The sequence below is a fragment of the Moschus berezovskii genome, chromosome 14, assembly GCF_049115385.1.
Source record: "Moschus berezovskii isolate FMDL1 chromosome 14, NW_MosBer_1.0, whole genome shotgun sequence".
NCBI classification, from domain to species: domain Eukaryota; kingdom Metazoa; phylum Chordata; class Mammalia; order Artiodactyla; family Moschidae; genus Moschus; species Moschus berezovskii.
In genome coordinates, this window is record NC_142473.1 from 25,630,907 (window position 1) to 25,658,793 (window position 27,887).

Below are 27,887 nucleotides of genomic sequence, written 5' to 3' on the forward strand. Positions count from 1 at the left end.
ATTCAATTAAGAGAATAAAGGAAATCCTGCCTTAAGGGAAGTGAGCAAGATGGAGAAAGACAAATACTGCATGATCTCACTTACATGTGGAGTCTAAAAAAAGTCAAACTCATAGAAGCACAGAGGATATGGTAATTATAAGGGGTGGGAGAAATTGGGAAATGTTGGTCAAAGTGTACAAAAGTTTCAGTTACATAGAATGAATGAGTCTAACCAATGCACAACAGAATGACTATCATTAACAACGCTGTATTGAATACTGGAGACAAGTTAAGAGAGTAGATTTTAAAAGCCATTATCACACAGCCAAAAAGAAAGGTAACTAAGTCAAGAAAAGTGAAGTGAAGTGAAAGTCGCTCAGTCGTGTCCGACTCTTTGCGATCCCATGGACTCGTCCATGGACTTCTCCAGGCCAGAATACTGGAGTGGGTAGCCCTTCCCTTCTCCAGGGGATCTTCCCAACCCAGGGATCATATCCAGGTCCCCCGCATTGCAGGCAGATTTTTTTGGTTAATTAGCTTAACTGTAGTAATCATTTCACCATATGTGTGTATCAAATCATTTTGTACATCTTAATTACATACAATTTTATTTTAAATATATATATAAATAAAAGAGAAATATGTAAGTAAATAAAAATTAAAATTTTAAGTAAATATAAAGATCACCAGATGACTGGTAGGGATAGTCAAGTTTAAGAAGAATTGAAAAGCACTGTACAGACATTAATCTTAGTTTCCACCAAGATAAGATTAAAGTGGTGATGCTAATTTATACATGCACATGCACACACACTCTCCCTTGCAACTGCATTTCTCCACTGTCACCTTTTCCCACTCCCCATCACACACGCACACACACACACACTCCCCATCACGCACACATACACACACAATTTCCCATGAGCTCATAGTGCCACCTTCTGGAAAGAAAAGGGAAGGAGGAGACTGTGCCATTCAGCAGAGAACAAAGCAGATGACAGGGATGTACTGGGCAGGGGTCCCTCACAGGCCTACAGAACCCCTGAGAGAAGTGACTTTGGAAAATGTCATCCTGCGCTGTTCACTTTGGCAACCACTAGCCCCATGGAGCTCCTGAGCCCTTCAACTTGTCCAAATTGAGTGTGCTGTAAATATAAAATGGATTTCAAAGACTTAATACTAAAAAAAAAAAAAAATCAGGAATAACATATTATTAGTTTTACACTGATTACATGCTGAAGTAACAGTTTAGATACATTGAGTTAAGTAAAACATATTATGATTCAATTTATCTGTTACTTTTTACTCATAATGTGGCTACTAGAAAACCGTAGAGTACTTGATTCCCATTACATTTCTATTGCACAGCACTGATGTAAGCTATGTTGTTTCAGAATACATGTTCCTAGGAATCTTAATTTCTTCCACCTTCAATATATCTGTAAAAGAGCCTTTGCTTCTGCACCCCAGTAATTGTCCTTCCAGCCCCAGCTCCACAAGCAGCATCCAACCATCCTTTGGAGTTTGCTGCTCTTTCTGTTAGATACCATGAGCCCAGGAGCCCCAGAAGAGAGTGTGGACCACAGTTAAGACACAAGAAATATCTGTGGAATGAATAATGAATGATAAATAAGGGAGTGAGGAAGGCAGTCCACCACACAGGGACACCTTGTCCTAGAAAACAGATCCCTTTTTTAGAAGCAACCAAGCCAAAAGTCATTCAGTGGAAAATTTGCTGAATTATATCAGAGACACGATTTACTGTTTTCAAAACCAAGGCCTGATTACAAATCCGTGCAACAAGTTCTCTAAAGGCTCTCCCAATGCAACACTGTTCAACCTTGAGATCAGGGATCTTATTTAACAATTAAGTTCCGAGGACAAGCCGGGTGGCCTCGAAGTCCTGGAGCTTCAGTTCCCTTTCCCTGGAAGCCACACCTCATCTTACAACTGACTTTCATTAGCACTTTATGGCTTTCTAAGCACTTCCTCACCTGTTAGTTTGATGATTTTCACAACTGTAAGGAAGAAAGCCACAGAGTACTATTTATTTCCACTTTTTTTATAAGTCTTAAGTCAACTAACTGATTATCTGATTTCCAAGGGTAATTAACTGTAAGGCCAGGACTGGCCCTTTCTCTCCACCATATGTTGTGTGCTTTATCCATCACATCTCTTGGTTATTCCAAGGGCTCACCTGCTGTTTTATAGGTTTCAAGTGCTTCATGAATGCATATTCCTTAAGCACATGGTTTGACAAGTTGTGTAAATTTGTTCAGATTTTCCATCTTTCTGACCGCAGTCTTCCCATCTGTAAACTGGGAGGATAGAATGAAATGATCTGTAATGTTAAAATGGTATGTATCTCTGAAACTGGGCAGAAGCCTTGTGTTTCATTTCCTCGTCCTCTTGCAGGATTTTGCACATGGAGGGTGCTTAAATGAGGTTGACTGGCTTTGCCTCATGAAGGGAAGGAGCTGAAATGTTCCTCCCCAGCACAGAGTTCAGTTCTAAACACACACACACATAGGAGGCTGCTTTAGGAAGGAAAATTGTACGGAGAGAAGAAAAAGAGGGTGGAAATATTTCAGTTGTCTGGGCCAAAGCCTCCCAGAGGACCGGTATCTCGGATTTCCTTTCATAAAATATTCAGTGAGCGCTTCCTGCAGCTCCTGTGAGTGGCAGAGGCTGGCCCTCTGGGCATCTCTCTCTGCCTCCCCGGTCCAGGCCCAGGTCTCTCTACACCTCTCCTGTCCTGGGGAGACTCTGTTCCTGTGTCTCTGCCTTGTGCTCCCCTCTCTCTCCGTGTTTGTCCCCAGGGGTCTTCCCTGGTGTCTGTCCTCCCCCACCTCCATGTCCCCCTCCCTCCCTGCCACCATCACCCTTGCCCAGAAGGTGAAGATTCTCCCCTTGCGGAGCATCCCAGGGACATGGACCTGCATGCTTCTCTTTGGCTCCACCCTCCAGAACTCCGTGTGCCTGAGCGGGGAGAATCCTCCAGACTGTGGGGACCAGATGCCTTGTGCAGAAGAGCCGGACCCACCAGGGTGCCCAGAGGGTAGGGACTGGGGCTGCATCTGCACCAAAGGAGTTGGGGCTAAAGTTGAGGAGGGTGATGAAACACAGCCCTGAGGGAAGATGATGGCTTCAAGAGACCTCTGGGCTGGACGGGGGTCAGAAGCCCTTTACTGGGGGAAGAGAGCCCCTGGGGGGAATCAGCAGGGGACCCCAGCCCTGGAAGCTTAGTCTCAGCCCTGACTCCTGTTTGCCCTCCACTCCACAGGTGGCCTCTGTCCTGATTCCCCACCTGCCCCCTGCCCCCCCGGAATGTTCTTTTCTGGAGCGAGTCCCCACAATGCCTCCTTCTGCCACCTCTGCCCCCGGGGATTCTTCAACCCCTGGCCTGGCCAGGATGCCTGCTTCCCCTGTGGCTCAGAGGCCACCCAGCCGGAGGAGGGCAAGGCCACGTGTGTATGCCCGGGGTCTGGCCGAGTGTTCCAGGTGTGTCCCCTGGCAGGGAACCCAGGAACAAGCTGCATTGTCACGACTGTTTTGTTCCTGAGTCACATGCATCTCAGGAGTAACCCGATCAGGGTTGTTAGTTCAGGTTTCCAAGTGACAGGGTTGCCAGGTTAAACAGAGGATGCTCAGCAACACTTGAATTTCAAATAAATTATGGATACATTTTTAGTGTGTCTCAAGCATTGAATGGCACACACTTATGCGAAATTCAAGTTTGAGAGCTCTATATTTTTATTTGCTAAATCTGACAACCCTACTGAGAAAAGGGCAGACTTTTTGTTGCTCAAATTTGCCCTATAAGCCAACAAATGCACATGTCAATTCTTCCTTTCCTGAACTTTCCATGTCTTATTGACTGAAATGATAGCATTACCTGGACCCTAAGAAGCATGTATCAGTAAGCCCCCCTCTAATCCAACCCCCCTCCCCCCTGGTGATCCCTTACTTCCCCTCCCCCTGCCCTTATTCTCTGGTCTATCTCGGGCAGGGTCACAGCCGAAGGGTCCTGTGTGGTCCCTTGGCTTCACAGCAACCAAGTACCACCAGCCAACCTGAAATTGCATCCCTTCCCACCTAACCCCCAGCCCAGTGATGGGCAGTGCCCCTGCCTCCCAGGCTACCAAGATGTTGGAGAGCCAAGGGGCTGTGTCCAGCGGGAATACAAGACCTGCAAGCATGGGGCCGCCCGGAACCAGGAGGGGCTCTGTCTGACCAAGGATCAGTGGAATGACCACTGTGCCCATGAGGTAGGAGGCATCCATACAGGGCACCTCCCCCACTCCTGGACCTCTGCCCACCTGTCCACCTGCCCAAGCTCCTAGCCACTGGAGGCTTATTCCTCTAGCCCCCCTCTGGGAAGCCAGAGACCTATGCTCTGCACTCTGAAACTGGACAGAGTTGGGTGCAACTTCCCCCAGGGACATGTCGCCAAGAAGCTTGAGCCTTCCTGCAGGTTTGTGCCACTCCAGAGGACGCACATGGCTATGACCCAGGCCTGGGGCTCTGTCTGTGCTGGGGACCTCACTCAAGTGAGATGTGCGGTCCCCTGTGCCCCAAGAGGCAGAGACAGGTCCTGCAGCTCAGCTGCTCCGAGGGCAACCCGCAGATTTCCATCACTGAAGACACCGGAAGCCAGGTACAACGCCCTGGGTCTCACGTGGCTGATGACCGCAGACCCAGCCCGGCAGGCCCTGCCTCTTCCCTAAGAGGGGGTGGGTGACATGCTTGTGCACTGGGTCTGGGGTCCTGCCCATTGAGCTGCATCCCTGACCCAGCCTCTGCTGCTGGGAGAAAAGTCCCAATTGCTGATTTAATTTCATCCTAGAAGATGTCTTGAAAAAGTCATTGGGAAAGTGTTATGGAAATCTTCCCACATGGAAGCAAGGGACTGTATTCAGAGTCATGACTCGAGGTTACCCCTGCCACCCCCAGGGCTCGGAGACCTATTTCCACCGCGGCCTCCCCTCCAACCCCCTCAGGATACTCAGAGAGGGCTTGAGGAAGGACCTGTGCTCTCCCTGCCTCCCTGCCAGGTGAGGGGGTTATTTGCCAGGTCTTAAGGGAAGAGCTGACACCGCACCTCCTTGTTCCCAGGGGCTTTTCCTTCCAGACGGGCCTTCTTCACCCCGTGCTGTGGGCCACCCCTGCCACTTGGACCAAAGGCAGAATCCTGTCCCTCTGTACGTGGTCAAAGTGGACGGTAAGAAAGCAGGACAGAAGGAGGCCCCAGGGAGGCCCAAGTGGGCAAGTCTCACCCTTTTTATAGCATGAGCGTGGCCCTGGCATGCGGCAACTGGGGGGCGGTGGGCAACTCCTATCCCAGAGAGGGCTCCCCAAGAAGTGCATGTGGATCCTGACCTGCCTCCCCTGGTTTTATAGAAAGTTGACTCCTGCCTCGTGCGAGTCAAGGATGGACAGCTTCTGCTGTATCCATGCACCAGGGCCAGCTCTCTCCCCAGCCCTGCAGGTTCAGGAAGATTCCCGTCTTATTCCAGGGATCGGCTTCCTGGGCCTGACCAGACCTGGCAGGGAACAACTGCGCTCTCTCGGCCAGCCCCTCAGGAACCTGGGGCTTCCGGACCAGGAGGCAGGTGAGCATCAAGGCTGATGCCTGTTACCTCTCCTCTCCCTCCTTCCTCCCTCCTCCGCCCCTCTCTAGGCCCCCGAACAATGACTGTCCTTCCTCACATTCTGAATCTTGCCCAGGAAAGACAGGGGATGCACACCTGAGCTCTCCTTCATCCCTAAGCCTCAACTCCTCGCACCCTGGGAATCTATCATCCCCAGAGGTGGGCATCCGAAACCCCACGGTCTGCCTCCAAACAACGGATACACTGGCCTTCCTGGTGACCCATGAGCATTACCCTGAGTACGACCTGTGAGTGTCAGAGGGCCCGGCTCTGCTCCCACCAGAAATGCTCCTTGTGCCTCCAGCCAGGAGACAACATGTGCCCTCCTTCCTCCACCCCAGGGGCCACTTCTACAACACACCGGGGCAATTTGACTGGGGGCGCTTTCGGGCCCTGGCTGAGGAGTCCCGGCTCCAAGATCAAAGCCCCCACCTCTTTCTACAGCAGTTCCAGGAGCCTGGGGTCTATGTCTTTCGTCTGAACAGCAACTGGCATCGGAAGATGGTTTGTCTGTGACGGCTTGCCTTGTTTAAGACATTATCCCGACATTTCCCCTCTCTCTCTTTCAAAAATCCTGCCTCATAATGACCAATGGCAATTCACTCCAGTATTCTTGCCTGGAGAAGCCCATGGACAGAGGAGCTTGGTGGGCTACAGTCCATGGGGTTGCAAGAGTCAGACACAACTCAGCAACTGTACTACTACTACTAATCACTTCCAGACAGCACTCCAGGGAAGGAGTTGCCCCCAATGCCCCTACAACGTCTCACGGCCCTAACTGATAATTCTGGGGATGCCAAGATTCATCCCATGGCAACCCAACTTGTGTGTGTGAGGAGGGGATGATTGTGAGGATGCTGAAAATACAGTGTGTCTCAAAGGACATCAGAATGCCTAGCCATCTCTTACAGCCATCTACTTCATATTCCAGGCCAGTCTATGCAGGGTTGTATCTACATGACCTCTGCAAGATGCCACCACTGAGCCAGAACTGGTTACACACAGGATTTAGTATCTCGACCTGTCAGTTCAGCTTCCAAGAGGTTGTGCTGACGTAGCCCCAGAACATGCAGACTTCTCCCCCAGACAGCTATCTGATATGAATTCATTTCCCAGGGAAAATGCAAGTATGCACAAAGATCTGGGCTATGTCAACAGGCTTGGGTTCCCACTCTTTCCTCCGGGCAGGCTCCGGCAGACAGTGGAAAAAAGACTAAACAGATTTCTTTCCACCCAGTACGTCCGCACCCTCCCACCAGGTGGCCAGTGCTTTGGGGAAGGGCCGTTTGTCCCCACAACTCCCAGGTACCTCATCCAAACCGGTATCGCCAAGATCCCCAGGCCCCTGAAGAGGTCCAACTGGCCAGGAGTCCTGGGGGAGATTGTCCTGCTCCTGGGGCTCTGCCTGCTTCTGTTGGTGAGTAAAGCTGGACAGATGCTCTTAACCGCTATGCTGGAACCCCTCTCCAATGCCGTGGAAATGGGTCTTCCACTTCCCATCTGCAGTAGGCATTATCCTAGTGGCTAAGATACCGAAGCGATAAAGGTCCATCCAGCCTTTAGCCTCAAAGTTCAATAAGGAGAACATAGTCAGAAGACAAATAAATGCCAGAGAGTGTTGTAGAGCTCTGGAGAGGGTGTGCCAAGGGGCCCTGGCTGCACAAAGGAGGGGCATGACCGTTCCCCCTGGGTAGTAAAGACAGACCTTCCTAAGGAGGTGATCCCTGAAAGAGGCTTGAAACATGTTTGGTTCCTATTCGGACAAAGGGGTTGGTGAGTTGGGGGTAGGAGAGTAATACGCTTGGGAGGTGAGGTTGTGGTGAGGACGGCAGCGTTATGAGACAGGCAAAGCAGCGTGAAGCAACGTTCACCTGCTCAGGGAACCACACTTGGTCCCTGGGCCTGCAGCTTCAGGCGCAAGGACAGGGATGAGGCTGGAGCCAGGAGGGAGACCAGACTGTGGATGATCCCATGCACTTTACCCTCTAGGCAGTGGGGATCAATTAAGAATTTGGAGCAAGGGAGAAAACCTGGTAAGACTTTTACGCTTACTCTAGCAATACGGTGGAAGACAGAGATGGATTACGGACAGAGATGGATTATAGAGAGAGAGGGGCTGTTAGACTGGTCCAAGAGAAGATGGGGTACTCCCTAAGCACACTGAGCAGGATGCTCCTCCTCTAAGAGTCCAAGGAAACGACGCTTCTCCCTTCCCTTCACATCACCCGTGATGCACCCTGTAGATTCAGTGTCACAGCCTGAGCTGGGCCCGGAAGGCTGCTCCCCAGCCCATCTTCAGGAAGAATCAGCAGGGCTACAGCCTGGATGCCTACACTTCCCCAAGAACCAGGATAACGTCAGTGAGGAGAGGCCGACCACACCAAGACTCTGACGACCCCAGGGTTGAGGGAGATCACGGTGAGTGAAAGGCTTGGGCTGGAAGCCCAGAGATGCCCCCACATTCAACTAGCCAGCTCCTGCTTCCTTTGCTCATTGTTCCATTCCCCTCCACACACTCATTCATTCAATGAATAAGTCACTGTTTACTGGGTAGCCAGTGTATGCCAGACACTGCCAGGTTCTAGGGGTGCACAGTGTAGAAGGGCACAGAGCCATCTAAGCACAACTTGCCAAAAGAAATGTACAGTAACCACACATAACACCTAGCTGGGAAATGACCAGTCCCTCTACAGATGGTGTTATGAGTCATGCGGAGGTGTTCCACCTTCTACTCTAGCTACTCCAAGCATGGGCCTCAGAAAGAAGCAGTTTGCCCTTCTCAGCTTCAGGGTGATTGTGAATTATGTGGGAAACTCCTGCTGCTATAGGTCTGGGACGGGGGCCTGTAAGTCTACATTTTTAGCAAGCTCTTCAGCAAAGCACTCTCCAAATACCACACTTTTGGCAGCAAGACCGTGAGGATCTGAGGAGGCGGGTACACTGGGGCTACTCTGTAGGGAAGGCCCTAATTGCATTTCAGGGGGAATCATCCTGCTCCCTGCCCCCTCCCATCCCCTGCCCATAGGTGGGAGCTGGGAGGCCAAGGAGCAGGTGGATCTGGAGGGGTTTGACACAGAAACCTTCTTCAGGATCCTGCTCAGGCAGTCTCTGTCAGTGACAACCAAACTCAGCCAGACCAAGGAGGAGGTGAGCACGGAAGCTGGGCAAGCCAGCGAATTTGTCTCTGGGAGAGTTGGTGATGGGACAGAGAGCCTAAAGAAATCCTTAGTGTATCCATAATGAACCAGGGGGGCGAGAATTATTCAGGGAGGGGAAGCAGAAGATTTCAGACTAAATTTAGGGCTGAGCCCTAGGCCCTCACATCACCAGTAGGAATCTAACCAGGCCACTTCTTGAGTGTCTTAAGAGTCCCACTCGTGATCCAGGTAGCCCAGCCGGGTGAGCTAATGCAGACCAGTACGGGACAGGTATTGGGAGCAAAATGAGCACACTAGAGTCCAAGTCCTCAAGCCGGACCAGGGGTTCCCTAGGGGGAAGGTGCGAATTGTGTCTTGCCTGGGGCGGGTCTTCACCAGATCCTCCCAGTGGAAGGGCACTTGGTCCCCTGCAGCCCCTCTACAACCTGGCAGCAGGGGGCACTGCGACCACAGCCGTGAAAGTGGCTTGGCGCCTGGAAACGAACTCTGCGCTCCCTCGCACAGCTCAGACTGCTCTGCCTCCAACTGGGAAGCGAAGCGCTGTCTCTCCAGCAGCTGTGGGGTCCTGAGCATCGCATAGCAGCCTCCGCGGGCCAGCTTCTGGGGAGCCCCCAGAGAGAGCGACAGCAGGTCGGACCGTGTTCACGCTTCCCACCTCGTCCCTGTGCCCACATGCATCTCCCCCTGGCACTGAGGCCCGAAGCCCCTCAGCACCTGTTTCCCATCCCCCGGGCCCCCCGGGGTTTCAGCCCCTCCCACTGCGCCCCCGGAGCCTCAGCTGCATGCCCACTGGCAGTGCCCCGCAGCGCTCACGGGGAGCGCTCAGGGGGTCCCCGGAGGCTGTGGCGCCTGCAGTCTTAAGCAGGCAGGGTGGTCTCTGACCCCAGGCTGCAGAGGCAGTCGCCAGGGCCGCGGAGGAGGAGGCCAGGCGGAGGGGGCGCCTGGCAGGCGAGTACGCAGCAAGCCTCGGTCACCAACTGGTGCGCCTTCGCCAAGACCTCCGTGCAAGGCAGGAGCAGTGGGGCTCCTTCTGCTCGGCGCTGATGGCCGCTCGGCGGCTGCTGAAGGCACATTCAGGCTCCAGGCCCGCAAAGTCCTCCCAGGCGGGGCAGAACCCAGAAGGGTGTGTACCCGGTAACTCTGAATCAGGCTGCGTGGGATCGGGCCCAGGGAGGGGCTGCGTGGCCTCGTGGGGTCCCAGGGCTGGCCACGCCGAAGTGTCCTTCTTCCATCCCTAGCTGTCCCTCCCTCTGATTTGGTCCTCCCCCACCCCCATCCCCGCAGGGAAGTCCCCCATCTGGACGCTCTTCTGGGCCTCCTGTCCCAGGTCGTGCTGCAGGAGGGCCACCGCTTGAAAGCCTGGGGCGTCCTGGGCACAGGCACTGGGGCGGAGCTGCTGTGGCCAGGTGAGCCCTGCTCGGACTCAGCCAGGACCACCCCCTTCCCCCAAGAAACCTGGCCCTGTGTCGGGTGGGAGGAAGGCTAAACCAAGAGGAAATCCCCAAGGTTGGGAGGGGCTTCCTGTGCAGCGTCCTGGGCAAACGGCTGTGTGAAGGAAGAGGGAACCTCCGCAAGGGGAACAGCAGAGGAGGAGACAAAACCGCCACAAAGCGTAGCTTTACATATCAGGCAGCACTTCTGAGAGCAAAAGCCCGACTATTGAATGCAAAAGGTCAGGTTTGGAAGATGCTGGACTTGCCAGGAAAGAAAGAGGCGGCGTGGGGGAGGGGAGGGGGGTAGGATCCTACAATTTGATGATGTCAGGCTCACATCCCAAATGTGGAGCCCTGACCTGGACTCAGCAAAAAAAAAAAAAAACAAAATGTCCTTCCCAAGCACCTGCTACACCCTCCTACCAGGGTTGGTTTGGTTAGGGGGTCTCACCAGCTCTTTCCAGTCCACCCAGCCAAGGGATCCCCTGACCTGCCAGATGTGGCAGCAGACCCAGGGCTAAGCTGGTGTTTGCGTTCCTGCAGCCTCCGCAAGCCCTCCGGGGGGGGCCAAAAACATCGGTGTGCATCCTGTCACCAAGTTGATGGTCCCTGGCCCGGACTGTGTGATGCTCCCAGCCAGTGGCCAGGCAGGGCCCATACCCCCAGGCTACTTCATCCACCCTGACACCGGGCGGGTGCTGCCCGAGGCTGGAAATCTGGGTTACGATGTGCAGGAAGCAACCCTGGTGCCCACCACTGACTGCAGTTCTGGTGAGACCTCTACCACTCTGCAACTCCACCCAGTGTGGGCTGTCCGGAATGAACCCTCCAGGGGCACAGCATGGGAAGCAGGGCTCTGGTCTTGGGCAGTGGGGCTTGGGGACCAGCAGAGCAGTAAACACCTTCTCTTCCTCCCTGCCTTTAACATTCTTGTTACAAAGATGCCGTGCTGGAGAGAGCAGTCAGATGAAAGAAACTCATGCCAGAGGCTCTCTGCCCCTGCCCTGCTGGGCTCGGGAGGGATGCAGACAGCCCAGCGTGTGTTAACGCCTACCTATCTCCCTGTCCAGGTGGCGTCCGAACCTCAGAAGCTGCCATTCTCCCCTATGTGCCCTACCCGACCTGTCTCGCCACAGGCTCCCTGCCAGCCACCCACCTGCCTGTCCTGCAGCCGAGAAGGACGTCACAGTCAGGGGCTCTCATGACGGACCCCATAACGGGCATCGAGGTCCCTGTGCTGGCTGTGACTCTGCACCCACAAACGAGGCAGTGGCTCACTCTTGGGGGGATGTACCGCAATCCGCTCACCCAGACCCTGGCCCCTTTGGAGCTGGGGGGCCCCATGGAGGATCCGGTCACAGGAGGCATCTCGCCGATCCTAGGAGTCGGGTTGGATGAAAACACAGGTCTGCTAGCAGCCCTCGTGCCTTCCTTCTGCCCCTCCTCCCTCTGGTCTGGCTTCCCAAGCCCTTTCCCTCAGCACCCCAGACCCTCCACATTCTGGTCCAGTCCGCAGCCTCCACCCCAAGCCGGCCTGTATTTCCACCTTTCATGCTCTGGCCACCTTGCCTTTCCTTCCCGGTTTCCCTCACCCTCGTCTTCCTCACAGTGCCCCCCGCCCCGCCCAGGGTGGGGGCAGGGACAAGAACTGAGCTGCTTCTGCAGTAAAAGCATATGGATGTTTTTCTATCAAGAAAGACATTCCTTCTTCCCCCTGCCATCCCTCACCCCAGACTCTGCCCACCACCCGACCTCCACCCCCATCCTGTCACTCACTGTGTCCTGGGCACCCCCCCCCCTCTCTTTTGCCTCATCCACCTCCATCCCTTGCTGCATCCCCCTCTCTCTGGTTCCTGCCTCCAGGCCAAGTGCTCGCACTGGGAGGACTGCGAGATGCCTCGGGGAACCTCCTGCTGCCTGGTGACAGCTTTGTGGAGCCACTGAGCAGGAAGCCAGTCCGGCTCCAGGGGGCTTCCCAACAGGAGGGCCGGACTGTGCCCCATACAGGAGGGCCCCAGGCCCTACTGGACGCCAATGTGCTGGCAGCCCAGAGGCGAGTGATTGCAGTGCTCCAGAGCTCCCAGGAGAGGCCAGGGCCGAGGGGACAGGGGCTCCTGGAGGCTGCCTTCAAGGACATGAGACAGGCACTGGCCCTGAGCCTGCACCACCTCCTGCAGCAGGCCCGGCGGCTGCAGAGACAGCGGAAGGCAGCAGAGAGCCTGGAGGCCAGTGGCGGCAGGATAGGTATGGCTCCCCGGCCCCGAAAGCCCAGAACCAGAAGGACCTGGTGCTTTACTGCCCCTCAGCCCGTAAGCTCAGGGACAGGCCTGCAGTCCCACTGGCCAGCCACACATGAGATCAAGGGAAGAGAAAGAATTCGGTGATTTCATGCCGCGAGCTCATGAATGCTTGGCTTCCAATCTCAGTCTTTTAACCTCTGGCCAATTCAATTGGGTCTTACACTTGATGTTAGTAAAGTGGATATTCTCTGGTAATTTCATAGGACCCCCAAGCACCATAACATGTGATGATGCCCACTTTACATTGCAGAATCTGAAGTCGAGGGAGCTAAGAGACTCACCCACCAGGGTCCCGTAGCTAGTTAACTGCACAGCCGGGCCTAAAGCCTGAGTCTCCCGAGTCCCCAATCTCCTTGTCAACAGCCTTCAACTTCCTGTGAATAAACTCAGGAAAGGAGCCCACCCAACTCCTCTACCTCCTCTGCAGCACCAGCACAAGGAAAGGCAAGGAAAGGAAGTAGGAGTGGCGTCTTCCTGGAGCTTAGCTCACACACTCCTTCTAGAAACTTCTGCCCAGGATGTGTCAGAAAAGAACCAGGCTTTGGGATCAGAATTGACTTGAGTTTGAAGACCTGCCCCACCGTTTTTGGCCTCTTTGACCTTGGGCAAGTTACTAAACCTCCCTCTGCCTCTGTTTACAGTATCTTTAAAATGAGGATTAAAATAGTACATCCTTTAGAGATTTAGTTGTAGGACCAAATAAAATACATTTTATATGGTGTTCTGAGCTTAGATTCTGGCACATGTCGGTGTTTCAAGAAAGTCTGTCCCCTGTCTTCCACCTTTCCAGCCTAGCCTAGAAATTGCTCTCAGCTTCCCCCAAATACCTGCTGCCTTATTTTAAGTACTCAGTCCTTCCTTTATGAATTCAAAATGCTAAGGTGGGCAAACAGAGGCAGTCTTAGCAGGGATGGACAGAGACACAGCCCCTCTAACCTCGGTGTGGCCCTCTGCCCTCACCTCCTCCCCTCTGTGTCCCCTGCCTTGTGTTAGGGGTGATGTGCTATCCAGGGACAGTGCTGTGGGTCCCGGCCCTGTATGGGATGGAGATCCCAGACCCTGCGGGCTCAGGGCTCATGGTGCCCATCCTGGGCATGGAGAGTGACAGGGATGCTGGCCATGCCACACCCGTGGCAGGTTCGATGGAAGATGCAGACGGCAAAGGTAGGAGGGAACCTGCAGGTCTCTGAAATCCCTGGGGGGATGTGACTGAAGACCCTGTAAAGCTTGGGAGGGGTGCCTGCAGCCCGATCACTCAAGGAATGGGGTCATTCTGATGCTACCACCAGGGCTGCTGAGACCCAAAATAGAGGAGCTCAGAGATTCTAGAACCCTGGTACCACAGATCACTTACCCCTCAGTGAGAAAATTCAAAGATGAGCACTTCAGAAACCCCACTCCCCCCTCACCCTCAGGGTCCCGTGACTTCCAGGAAACCCTCTAATCCAGTTCGGAGCCCCTCAAAGGATCAGCATGTTTCTTGGGGCTCCTTTAGCTCCCTCACAGCCATATTTCCTTCTTCCCACGACTACCCCTGCCTCTTTCCCCATCTCTGGTTCCAGAAACCAGTGGTGGGCTTGGCATCCCACAGGTCTGGTCCCAATTGCAATTGGGGCACAAGCCATAGACCCCTTGACTGGGGAACCCGGTCCCGTCATTGGCGCTCAAATGGACCCTTCCACCAGGGTGGTGGCACCTGTTGTCCAAGTGCTGGAGGCCTTACCCCGGGGAGTAAGAGACCCTGGTCTGGTATGTAGGAGGCATTTATCCTATTTCTTCATTCACTCAGCAAATACACATCAAGAACCTCCTGTGTCCCAGGCAGTGTGTTAGGTGCTGAGAAGCAGACAGCTAGACGGGGCACTGGGCAGCCGTAGGTGCCAGCCATGGTCATGGTTTACAAGGGTGTGAAGGGAACACAGGGGAGGAGCATCTACATCACGGGGTGAGAGCTCTAGGAAGGCTCCCCAAGGGGCAGCCCTGCTGATACCTGAAGAAGGACCCGGAGAAAGGCCCCAGGGACCAGCAAGGGCAAAGGTGGCAGGCGTGAGGCCACGAGTGTCCCAGGAGAGTGACGGAGGCAGAGGGGCAGAGGCAGCAGGTGAGGCCAATGGGGAAGGCAGGAAATGAAGCACAAGCAGCCTTGGTGCTTGGCTGAAGCCAAGAAACGTGATTTACCATGAAAGCCATTGAAAGATTTGAAGAATCCAAGTGAAATGATCAGACATGCATGCTTTCAAGGCCATTCCATTTGGAAATTTGGGGACAATACAAAAAGAAAACAAATTACTCAGAATCCTACTATTAATACATTTTTTAATTATCCAAATGAAGATGAAAGCGCTTCTTGCTTCCAGTTCCTCTCACTCCATCTGCCATCCACAGCTCCCTCCCCCCAGTTTGCTCTTCCATCCAAACACTACACTCCTCCGGTCTCTCCCTCCAAATGCAGCCACTGTTAACAGGCTGGCACACCTCCTTTCAGACATTTTTATGCTTGATATGTGTATATATGGGGCTTCCCAGGCGGCACGAGCAGTAAAGAACCCACCTGCCAATGCAGGAGTCATTAGAGATGTGGGTTCAGTCCCTGGGTCGGGAAGATCCCCTGGAAGAGGGCATCACAACCCACTCCAGTTTTCTTGCCTGGAGACTCCCGTGGACAGAGGAGCCTGGCGGGCTATAGTCCATAGGGTCACAAAGAGTCAGACATGACTGAGTGACTTAGCACGCTCACACATGTGTACGTATAGTCAGCATTCTAGAAAGTTCCCTCTGGCAGCAGTGCAGAGAATGGATGGGAGCAGGGCCAGACTAGAACAGGAGGTCCCTGAAGTAATTCAGCCTTTGGCAGGTTCTCCACTGAAATGAAAATGATTTAGGGTCCTCCCATGCATTCTCAGCCTAGTTACACTTTCAGAAACAAAAAAGGACAAGTCATAAAAGATTCTGGTTAGAAGCCAAGAAATTTAATGCTAGCCCCAACTCCCAGGATCACAGACAAGCATGAAGGGGCAATACAAGCATCCGAGAACAGTTTCCCGCTGCCTCCTGCCCACCCCTGGCTCCCCAGGAGACAAGTGGACAGGGAACAGTGACCTGGGAGAGTCTAGGTGTTAGAAATAGGGAGAGAAGGCCTGGGAGCTTGCAGAAGGTGCGTGATGATTATTTTTCCATCTCCCACCGAGGCAACTGCCTCGCCAAGCTTAGTCATGGATGCCCAGAGGAGGGGCGAAGCCCAAGGCTTAAGAGGCTTTGAGGGGTCTGAAGCCAGACCCCAGGCTGGGAGGAGAGAAAGTGTCCAGGCCCTAAACAAGCTGAACATTGTAGCTGGACACCCTGGAGAAGGAGCTGAGAGCACGGGAGCAGTACTGGCGCTGCCAGGAGCAGGAAGAGGTTCAGCTGGCAGAACAGCTGGGCGCAGCGACCGGGAGACTGCTCTCCACGCCCCATGAAAATCCCAGGCTGTGGGTGAGCCCCGAGGCCCCTCCTCCCGGCCCCAGACCATACAGGTTTCTCCTAGAAGCGGGGAGCCCTTTTCTCCAGCCAACCACAGAAACAGAATCCATCTCAGGGCAGAAGATGTCCCAGCTCCAAGCCCAGACTTTGGGGCTTTTGGTGGCTCAGACGGTAAAACGTCTGCCCTCAGTGAGGGAGACCGGGGTTCGATCCTTGGGTCGGGAAGATCCCCTGGAGAAGGGAGTGGCAACCCACCCCAGTATCCTTGCCTGGAGACTCCCACGGATGGAGGAGCCTGGTGGGCTACAGTCCATGGGGTCGCAAAGAGTCGGACAGGCTGAGCGACTTCATGTTCGTTCACTTTTCTTCCCTAAGTGTCTCAGCAGGATGAGGGGTGGGGGGAGGAGCTGGCCCAGTCCCCCGCTCCTGCCTTCCCCTCCTGGACTCATCGCTCTGTGCCCATGATCTCCACCCCACTCCCCTCTCAGCTGAGGGCCGCTGAGGAGGCCTGCGCAGCCCTGGAGGCCTGCTGCCTGCGGGAGAGCCAGAGGAGAGCCAGAGCCCTGAGCAGCCAGAGCGGCCAGAGAGAGCAGGACTTGCTCGCTCAAGGTGGGGCACCAATCCTCGGAGCAAAGCCTCCTGGGAGGGGTGCCACCAACCCCAGGTCCCCAGCCGGGGTCCCTCCGGCCCTCTCCACGTGCTTCTGGGCCTCCCAGGTATCCAGCCAGTCCCCAGCTCTGACCCGGCAGGTTCCTTCCCTTGGCTGCAATAAACCACCATGTCCTTCCTTCTCCTCCCTCCTTCCAGAGGTAGGCGCTGCCACGTGGCTCTTCTCTCTGCCCCTTGCAGCAGACAGAGAGGAATGGGAGCAGGAGGCGCAGGTGCTGCTGTGCCTGCAGCAAGTCCTTCAGAGTTTAGGGCAGGCGGCAGAAAAGCTCAGGCAAGCGGTAGGCCGGCTGCGGGGCCAGGAGAAGGAGATGCAGCTACAGTGCAGCAGGGATCAAAGCCCACAGGTCTGGAGCCGCTCCAGGAAGGTGAGACTCAGGAGGCTGACTAGGGGATCACGTGAGACAGCACGTTCACTCGTGACATCAGATGTGGCTCTTCAGCAGGTGGGCTGGGAGGGGAGCAGGGAGAAAGAGAAAGACTCTCCCTTCTACTCAGGGCACTTCACTTCCTGTGTCCTAGGTGGTCCAGCATCTCTCCAATGAGCTTCAGGAGGTGGTGAGGGAGAAGCAGAGCGCCCTGGATAGGGCCCTTGGTCAGCTGCAGTACCAGCGGGAGCTGAGCCGCCTCCAACTCTTGCATATCCAGGTACTGACCTCTGGCCTTGGCCAAGGAGATGTGTGTGTCCAACTTTTGTTGGAGGCTCCCCAACATAGAGAAGCTCCAGAGAAACCATGTGGAACCAAGCACAGGACTAGGTTCTGTCTGTTTCATTCTAGATTGTTGCCTCGGGGACCCCTGTATGTTTGGAGAATTACCCTGGAGAAAGGTTTTATGGAACCATCACCACTTCTCTCAGGGACCAAGCTGCTGCCTGCCCCCTGCTGATTCCCTTCCTGAAGAGCCTCACTGCAGCGCTAGTGGGAGATCAAGGCCACGGCCTAGGACTGGAGGATGGAGGACCAGGAACAGGTGAGGTGGATCATGGGGCCAGCGTTTCCTTTTGCCCCCAGTGCTGATCATGTGTGATAAAGTACAACACTACAGAGTTTCGAGCTCTGTAAGGGTGTGGCCATGGCAAGTTCTTTAAGACCTTAAAGAAACTCAATGTATTACTTACACCTTGCTGTGAAACAAACTGCCTCAAAGTTGTGTGGCTTCAAACAATGAACATTATTATCTCACAGTTTTCTGTGGGTCAAGAAGCTTACTAGTGGCCTCTGGTTCAGGGTCTCATACCAGCTACATCAAGGGATCAGGCCAGGCTGCTGTCATCTCCAGGTTTGACTGCACAGTCCGAGTTCATGCTCATGGCTGTTGGCAGAACTCAAGTCCTCACTGACTTGTGTCCAGAGACATCAGTTCCTTGCCACACAGACTTCATAAGGCGTTCACAACATGGCAACTGGTTTCCTTCAGAGCAAGTGGGAGAGCCCCCCCCCGACCAAAATTGAAACAACAGCCTTTTTGCATCCAGATCTCATCACTTTTGCCATATTCTATTCATTAGGAGCAAATCAGTAAGTCCAACCCACACTCAAGGGGAGGCGATAACTGCAGGGCATGGACACACATAGGGTGCATGGAGGCCACCGTAGAGCTACCTGTCACACCCGATGCTCTTTTTGACCGGCCACAGTCCTCTGCCCTTACTCACAACAGCTACTTTCTTCTCCTCTGTTCAGATGCAGATAAAGCTGACTTCATATGGCCCTCACCACTCTTCTCTGCCCTGAGGAAAGCAGTAGACATCCGGTCCCAAGCTCACAAGGATGAAGCTGAACTGCAAGGACAGGTGCATCACAAACCAGGTGACCTCCTTCCCCTGGGGGCCCTGGTTTAGAATTACCATGACACACTGAAGGTGTTCAGTGGTGTCAGCCGCAGGACCAGAAGTACCAGAATCCCAACTTACCAATCATCCCTGTCTCCCCACCCCCATCCTAAGATCCAAGGGATTTTCCATATGAGGAGTAATGAATAAAAATCAAAAGTCCCACTGTAATAAAAACTTGGCCATTTCCTAAAAAGGGAATTCCTAAAGGCCCTCTATCTACCCACAAAACATTGAATCTTAATCTTGAGATTCCGTCCCAGTCATGTGTTACAAGCAATTAATGGAAGAGTGTGAGATACAGGGAGATAGAGGGGACAGAAAGAAGACCTTGCCCCAGAAAGCGACTCCAGTTTACTAAAACCACCCCCTTGAAATTGGAAAGGGAATATGGCTGGCCTGCCTGAACTGAAGACTTGAGTCTGTTTCAACTCACCTACATCCCAGGTGGGAGAGGACTGACAGGAAATGAGTTCCTGTCTTTCAGCTGACCATGATGCAGGCCACTAGTAAGCACAGTTCCAAAAACATCTTTGAATCTGACTTCACGTCAGCGAACCATTGCCCACAGGCCAACTCCAGCTTGCTATCTGTTTTCATGTGGTCCATAAGCTTAAAATGGTTTTATATTTTTAAATGATTAGAAAGTCAAAGTCGCTCGCTCAGTCATGTCTGACTCTTTGTGACCCCATGGACTATACAGTCCATGGAATTCTCCAGGCCAGAACACTGGACTGAGTAGTCTTTCCCTTCTCCAGGGGATCTTCCTAACCCAGGGATCGAACCCAGGTCTCCTGCATTGCAGTCAGATTCTTTACCAGCTGAGCCACCAGGGAAGCCCAAGAATACTGGAGTGGGTAGCGTATCCCTTCTCCAGGGATTAGGGAAAATGTCAAATGAATAACATTTCTACGAAGAGCTTTACAATATACCCTGTGGTATTCTAAATCTCTGGTTCTATTAACTCATTAAATCTTTACAACAACCCAGCCAAGTATGTGGTGCTAACCATTTCATAGATAAGGAAACTGAAGCTTCTGAATAGGTCAAGTAAACAGTCAAAAATCATATTGCTACTGAGGAATTCAGCTGACATTCAAGCCCAGAGAGTCTCACCCCAGAGCCTGTGTTCTTAACCTCTTCCCCAGAAGAAAAATTATCCAACATTCTAAAGGCAGTGCTGCAAGGGAGATGAAGGCAGCAATTTCCGTGAGTTCTCAGGAAGGCTGATCTTCATGTCAGAGAAGCAAGGGAAGGTTTTGTAAGGGAATAAAGCCACACTTCTGCCGTGATGATCGGAAACACTAAATGTGAACCCCAATATTGTCTCTTGGTTGTAAAAGCCTAAAATATTTACTTCTTGACCTTTTACAGAAAAAATTTGCTGTCCTCAGAACTTGACCATTCTCAATATTAATTCTGCCTCCCCTTGGGGTAAACTAAGAAGAATACGGGCAGAGTGGGCCTTCCTTTGAGAGGCCCCACCACTGCTTCAACATTCATTGTCTTTATAATGAAGTCTATATTGACTTTATAATGTAGAAAGCAATTTGTATAAAATGTCTTGTTTACACATGGTAACCCAAATTCTGATTCTATGAGACAGTAAAATATTTTTTTGAAGGTGGAATTTTTTTATACATGAGATAACTGATACTCAAAGTGGTTAAATGACTTTCCCAGAGTCTTACCAAACCTGGACCAGAAATCAGGCCCTCTGACTGCTTGTTCAGCATTCTTTCCTATATCAAGCTACTCAAGGCTTTTTTTTTTAACTGTCCTCTCAAGAATAAAAAGAGAATAGAAAATATTTAAAGACCCAAGGCTCAATAGAGACAATTTTGTGGGGAAGTGAGACTGTTAATACAACTAACATTTACTGAGTGCTTACTGGGTGCCAGACACTGTTCTGAGTACATTACATTTTAATGCTCCAAACAACCCTATGAAATAGAAGAAAATGTGTTGCCATCTTTTCTGGACCTTTATTCTGTTGTTCTGGTGCCTCTGTTCCTAATGACTGGGACTCAGTTTCTTTTCCATGAAGACTGGCAGAGGGCTGGAGCCACAATATATGTATAGGAGGCTTTAGCACAGGAGGATGGATGGATGGATGGATAGATCCAAATACACATTTTCCTAAGTTGAATTGTGTTGTTTTTTTTTAATTAATGTATTGTTACTGCACAGAATAGTCAGTGAAGTCTTACTGTTTTCTCTGCAGCCCTCAAAAGCTCTTTGCAAGATCTCCCCAAACCTCAGATAATGCAGAAGGAAGAGCTGATCACTGTGCCGTCCACAGACCTCTCTGCGAGGGAGTTCCTGGTTTACCAGCATGGCCTCTCCATCCTACAGCTCCTCATCCCCCAGCTTCAGGTGAGTCTGCTTCTGGTCTCTGTGGAGCAGTCATCCGTGGAGTTTAGAAGGGCAGGGTCACCAGGAAGGAGGTTTTGAGGTAGTGGATATTCCTTAGACTGAAGTACCGGGAACAGAGAACTTTCTAAGTCTTTCTTCTAAGTGAATCATTTTACCAACTGAAAGCCTAATCTCTCAAATGATAGGATAATGGGAAGAAGAATACAGGCAGAGAGCAGGCTCTCCTCTGATTTGAGAGTTCCCACCACTGCTTCGACATTCACTGTCTTTATAATGAAGTCTATATTGACTTTATAATGTAGAAAGCAGTTTTGTATACTTTGTTTTGTTTACACCTAGTAACCTGAATTCTGATTCTATGAGACAGTGGAATGTTTTTTTGACAATGGGATTTTTTATAGGTGAGATGACTGATACTCATAGTGAATGACTAACACGACTCAAAATGTCCTATTGCAAATGCGTATACATGCGCAGTCATGTCCAGCTCTTCTGAGACTCCATGGACTGTAGCCCACCAGGCTCCTCTGTCGATGGGATTTCTCAGGCAAAAGTACTGGAATCAGTTGCCATTTCACTGTTATATTAGTCTGTCTGAATTAACTCATTTAATCTTCATAAAATCCAAATGGCATAGAAACTATTTTTTTTTTCTCATTTTAAAGTGGAGGGAAGAAGATATAGAATGGGTGAGGAAATTTTTCCAAGAACACACAACCAAAAGGGTTAGAAGGCAGGCATCATGGCTCAAGAGCCTTCATGACTGCTACTATACCTCTCTTTAGAAAAGTGGCAAATCAAATCTCGTAGTTAGCATAAATTTCCATCACCAAGTTAATAAATACTCCTTCCACTTTCCTGTAGTCTATACTGAATCCACTTATCCTGTTATAATTTAAATTGATACCCCAGTTCATTTACTTCCCATTATTGGTTTGTGCTATGTAACTGAGCTGCATGAGAATATTTTAGCAAAGAGATAGGTTTTGTTTTTATTCTTTTCAGGCTCCAGAAATCACCCTGCAGATTGCTTCTTGTCTTCCTGCCATGGAAGCCTCAGACAATGCCTTCCAAGGTTCCTTCTTCTATCAGGTATTTCAAATTCCCAATCCCAGGTGTGAGGTTTGTCAAATTCTAGGTCTGGTAAAGACAGGAGCAAAAAGAGCAAATGTTATAGAACATCTTTCTCTCTGAGTCCTCAGATGTTTTATTCCCTCTAGGTAATAAGTCATCTGGCTAAGGCATAATAAATGTCCCCATGTAAGAGCTTTCTCTAATTAGTGAAATGACTATGTCCTGGCTTGTGCCCAGAGACTCTCAGTGGCTTTGTGCCCATTAATGAATCTGTCCTTATCGAAGCCAGTGGTTCCAGACCAGTGTTTCCCGTAAGAGGCATGGTTCCAAGCTCAGGAAACCCTGCACAGTCAGCATCTTTCTATGGAGAAGGATCTAAATTGTTCCTGTCCTGGTGGTTCCTCAAGCATGTAAGCTGGCAGTGCCGTGGTGGTCCTCTCAGCTGCTGTATATGGACCTTAAACACTACGGCAGAAAACAGTGATTATGAGAGGGGACCGCTAACCAAGGTTAGAGGACAAGGAGGTGGCTAATACTTGGCTAGTAAGTTGTTAGGGGATTTAATAAGACCAAAATTTACCCGTGTATGATATTCTCCAGGTACTATTTCACTTGATCCTCAAAGCATCTATGAAGTAAGCAATCTTTACTCCCATCTTACTGATGGCAAAGCAGACTCAGGAGTCATGGAGTGTTACGTGCCAGGCACTTGGCCATATGTCTCATATGCATTATCTCATTTATAATTTGTAGCCACCTAACCCCAAGGGTTAGGGAAGGGTACTCCTGTTGTTTCCATTTTATGCATTAGGAAATTGAGTCTCAGAGAGGCCAAGTTACTTACCCAAGATCACAATGTGGCAAGAGTCAAAACTCAAGTCCAGATGAATTTTACACCAAACTCATTTTTTAACCATGTGTCTGTGCTGACACCTGCAGCTAATTCCAGAAACTGATCTCACACTGTCTGATTCCAAATTATCTAAGGTTTTTCCATGCCAACCTATCACCTCTTAAGAGAATTAACAAGGATTTATTTCAAATCAATTAGGCAAGACAAGAGATTTGAGAACTTGATTACAAAAAAAGCATGAAAGACAAAGAAAACCTGAGAGCCCCATAAGACAATGCTTCTCAAACTGTGGTCCTTGGACCCTCGTGTATCAACCACCTGGGGAGTTTGGTGGCAAGTCCACCTAAAGCCCACAGAACCAGAAATTCTGGGATGGGTCCCCAAAATAGAATCACACCCAAATGATCCTTATTCACACTAAGTTTGAGAACCACTGAGTAAGGAAACAGTAATTGGAGTTCACGGATTAAAAATAAATAAACAGAGATACATGAATAGGTTTTCTCTGAATTTGCAAGTTTGTTTTCTATATTTCTGTAAGCCAGGGGTAGCAAAAAAATAAAAGATGGGAGATGATGGAGAAAATTATTTATTCAGACAGTTGAGCTAAAACAGTTTCCCCTTGCACTCTGAATCTTCCCTTCAATAAATTTCCATTTAACCCAGGGAGTCTCTAACTTTATGATTCCCAAAGTTGTTTTAGATCAGATAAAACCAGAAAAAGAGGAAATATTCCCTGAGGTTGACATACCCATATTTGGGTATTGTCTCCACTCAGAGAGCTGAAAACACACTGTTTGTTGAGAGAGAGTGTTTGGCGTCGGTGGGAAGCTTTGTTCTGCTGTTGATCCACTGCCTGGCCCACATCGCTGCCGATGACCTCCACCAGGACTCCAACCCCGCCTTTCTGAGGTCATTTTACAAGGTATTTATAACATGCAGAGGGCTTTTGCTTCTCTTACTCTGTGACTCATGCCCATTCCCCAAGAGAGTAAATGCTATAAGCTTTGAAATATTTCGGATCAACTTAAGTCCCACCGGTGGCCCTTGGTTCCTACTGCCTGGCTAAGATTTTCCCGAACAAATGTCCCATGGCAGCATGTGAAAAATGCATACAGCTCTCTAAGAATTCTGGAGAGAAGCAGCCTTCCTCTGAGAATAGCATCACCCCTTTCTGTGGATATTTCATTGTCAGTATTTGAACCTCACCAGAATTACAAACAGGCGAGTAAAGATGGTCCATCTCAAGCCCCATTTCTCCTTCAACTGTTATTTTAGAGCTTCACTAGCCATTTCCTAGAGGCCAGACTGATCTGCCACTCTCACTTTTCCTGACCAGGGGCTGAGGGCCTATTTCAGGGAGGCATTCTCTATCACTCTGCAAATGTCGACAGTTTCCCAGGACAGTAAACTTGGCCAAAGCGTAAGTGCTCTTCTGCTGGGAGAGCAGCCCATCTCTGAAAGAGGAAGAGACCTTCTCTCTAAACTCATTGTAAGAAAGCATGAGTCCCACTTGGAGCCAGAGTCATCGGAGGAGGTAACTGACTTCAATTTGTGTAGCCCGTGGCTTTGTTTTTGTTTGTGTTTTTTGTTGACACTTTCTATTTTATATAGGAGCATAGCTGATTAACAATATTGTGGTAGTTTTGGGTGCACACAGAGCGACTTAACCAAACATACACGTGAATCCATTCTCCCCTGAGCTCCCTGCCCATCCAGGCTGCCACGTAACACTGAGCAAAGTTCCCTGGGTAGCACATGGTTTTAAAACTGACTCCTTCAAAAAGTAAACGCCTCCATGAATGACCTATGCAGGTGTTTCTTGCCTCCCTAAATGGCATATTGCCTTGACATTCAGGCTGCTTCTCAAACCACAGATGACAGTATTTTTTAAACCCTGTGTTCTACAGGGCAGACAGTAGGGACCTGGCTCATGGGGATTGCAAATATGGCTCCACAGTTCATTCATGTCCCATTAACATATTATCAATAAATAAGCAGAATTCTATCTATAAAACTTACTGTGACTTAGAGACTACATTTAGATGCCCAATGGTAACTTGTTTACCCAAACTTACTGTATGCTCTTTCCTGCGCAAGTTTGACAGTGGCATTCTTAATACTTATTAAGTACTTTTATAACAATATTATCTCAGCTTTTTAACTATTAAAATATAAAATTTGAATCTACGATCTTAAAAAGACTTATCTTCTATTCTTCCATTAAAGGTCAATTCATTGTTGAGTTATAAATGAGCATATCTTTTTTTCATTATGTATATAAAACTTCATACATTTTCAAGGCATATATATGTGTGTATACACACACACACACATATACATAGTCTCATTCAAGCCACCCAGCAATCTTGGTAGTGTACATATTTTTAGTCACATTTGTATTTAAAGGCAGATTAAGCAGTTTGCTCCAAACCATACAGCTATTTGTAGTGGTAGAATTGAGACTAGATTCTTGATCACCTGAATGCTAAGGAAATAGTCCATATACATCTCCCTGTAATTAAATCTCCATTAGTTACCGATTTATCTTGTGGCTGTTGATGGTGATGGTGATGTTGGTCATCCAGATTACAAAATTGTTACAGTCTAGCACAAATCTCAGAAAACAGGCAATGCTCTGTCCTCAGCTAACAGCAGCATTTGACACACCTGATCACTTTCACCAATTAGATCCACCTTCTTCACTTAACTCCCAGGATGCTGGCCTCCTCTAGTTTTCCTCCTACCTCTCTGAATGTTCCTTCTCAGTCTCCTTTGCTGATCCTTCCTCTTCTCCCTGGCCTCTTAATGTTCAAGGGACAGGATTCAGTCCTGTTCTCTTCTATATGCACTCCCCTTGGGGATCTTGTCCAGTCTTCTAGCTTTAAATCTCATCTATGTGTCAACAACTCTTAAATTTTTTCTTCACCCTCAACCCAACTCTGTCTCAACTCATACATCCAACTGCTTACTCACCACCTGGGCTTCCCTGGTGGCTCAGTCAGTAAAGAACCTACCTGCAATGCAGGAGACCCACGTTCGATCCCTGGGTCAGAAAGATCTCCCAAAGAAGGAAATGGTAACTCACCTCCGTAGTCCTGCCTGGAGAATTCCATGGAGAGAGAAGCCTGGCTGGCTACAGTCCACAGGGTTACAAAGGGTAGGACATGACTGAGTGACTAACAGACACACTCACCATCTCCGGGGGAATGTCTTATAAGTAGCTCAGGCTCAACGTGCCCAAAGCCAATCTTCTTTAAAAACCTGCTCCACTTAAAACGTTCCCCATCTCCACTGATGGCAGCTGTGTTGTTCTGATTTTTCAAGCCAAAGTCTTCTCTCTCTCTATTACATACACCCCACAACCAACCCATCAGGAAATTCTTCAGAAATGCATCCTTCACAAACTGTACCTTCCAGAATATCTATAATTGATCACTTCTCATCACTTGCGCTACCAATCTGATGCAAGGCATCCTTGCTTGGACTACCATCAGACCTACTAACTCAGCTCCGAGCCCAAGCCCGTCTCTCTTCCGTCTATTCTCGGCACAGTAGTCACAGTCACCCTTTGAAAATGAAAGCTGGGACGGCTCAGAGTCCTGCTGTGCTCCTCAGTTCACCTGGGTGAAAACCCAAGACGTCAAGGCCCTTTGGGGCTCCCCCTGTCGCCTTCTACTCTTCCCTCTTTCACTCGCCTCCAACCACATTCCTCCTTGCTGTCCCTCAGACACTCCAGGGACGCCGTTCTTAAGGGTCCCACCTGCAATGCTCATTCCTCTAAGGCAGTAGCTCCAACAGAAGCAATTTTATTCTTGACAGGACGTTTGGCAACCTCTGAAGACACTTTTGATTGTCTGACTCACACACTCAGAGGAGGTGTTAACTAGTGGGTAGAGGCCACGGATGCTCCTAAACAGCCTACAGTGGATAGGACAGCCCCACAACCAGGAATCATCCATCCCCAAATGTCAGTAGCACTGAGTTTAAGAAACCCTGGTCTGTGCCTGACTCCCTGTCTTCTTCATGTCTTTGTTCAAGTGTCGCCTCAGTGACTATCCTGACAAGCCTCCCTCTTTACCTTGTTCATCAGCTTCTCTTTGCTCTACTTTTCTTTATCCTATATCCTGTCCTAACATATTACAGAATTTACTTTTGCCTGCGTGTGTGCTCAGTCGCTCGTCATGTCCAACTCTTTGCAACCCCACAAACTGCAGTCCCCCAGACTCCTCTGTCCGTGGGATTCTCCAGGCAAGAACACTAGAGTACGTTGCCATTTCCTCCTCCAGGGGACCTTCCGACCCAGCGACTGAACCTGTGTCTCCTTTGTCTCCTACATTGGCAGGCATATTCTTTGCCACTGCACCACCTGGCAAGCCCCTCAGGATTTCCTTACATTTGCTTATTCCATTTTTCCCCTGCTAGAATATAAGCTCCATGAGGGCACAGTTGTTTGCTTTGTTTTTTCTGATATAATCCACATTCCAGCCTCAGAGCAGGCTTTTAATATGTTTACTGTGCTAATGAGTAGATTTATGTGGACACTGATGCTATATCATAAAACTTTCCAATCTAGGAGGCAGATACTAGCAAACATTACACACTTGCCACATGTCAGGTGTTCTGTTGAGAGTTTTATATACTTTATCTCATTTAACCTTCCCCATGCTCTTATAAGCAAGATGTTACTTTTATTCTTAACTTACAGGTGAGAGATCTGAGGCTTAGAAGTATTAAAAAGCCTCTTTTCCAAGACAGAGATAGTTGTGGAGTTTGCATTAATTACTACTCTGCCAACCACCATTTATGAAGAGATCTCATTTTATTTTAAGAAAGTAGAACTGTATATAGTACTCTGAGGTACTGGCAAAGAAGATTCAAGAGTACTTAGAATAAATGAGAGCAAAGATCTTAAGTTTATTATAATTTATCTTTCATACTCTCTACAGTATATTAAGAAAAACAAAGATCTTCTCCTTTTTACCAACATGGAACACTTCCTAAAAAGCATCCTTGCTGCAGAGCAAAAACTCCCAAAAGAAACACGAGATCAGCTTGGGGATGAAGATAAGGTGAGATGTTCGGATGACCTACAGCACTGA

At 50.1% G+C, this 27,887-nt stretch overlaps 1 protein-coding gene across 1 annotated transcript; it reads left to right on the forward strand.

The window, feature by feature from the left end:
* Positions 1 to 4,904: 4,904 nt before the first annotated feature.
* On the forward strand, positions 4,905 to 27,887 carry LOC129554931 (uncharacterized). Its single transcript, XM_088843370.1, is given in 26 exon segments — positions 4,905 to 5,035; positions 5,382 to 5,593; positions 5,709 to 5,880; positions 5,974 to 6,136; positions 6,870 to 7,049; positions 7,876 to 8,050; positions 8,370 to 8,437; positions 8,541 to 8,621; positions 8,624 to 8,779; positions 9,295 to 9,420; positions 9,678 to 9,915; positions 10,029 to 10,196; positions 10,767 to 10,994; positions 12,087 to 12,467; positions 13,517 to 13,687; positions 14,115 to 14,272; positions 15,854 to 15,994; positions 16,471 to 16,591; positions 16,832 to 17,016; positions 17,171 to 17,296; positions 17,428 to 17,620; positions 20,707 to 20,858; positions 21,864 to 21,950; positions 23,564 to 23,710; positions 24,125 to 24,322; positions 27,735 to 27,887. Coding segments are annotated over 26 exon segments (4,311 nt in total).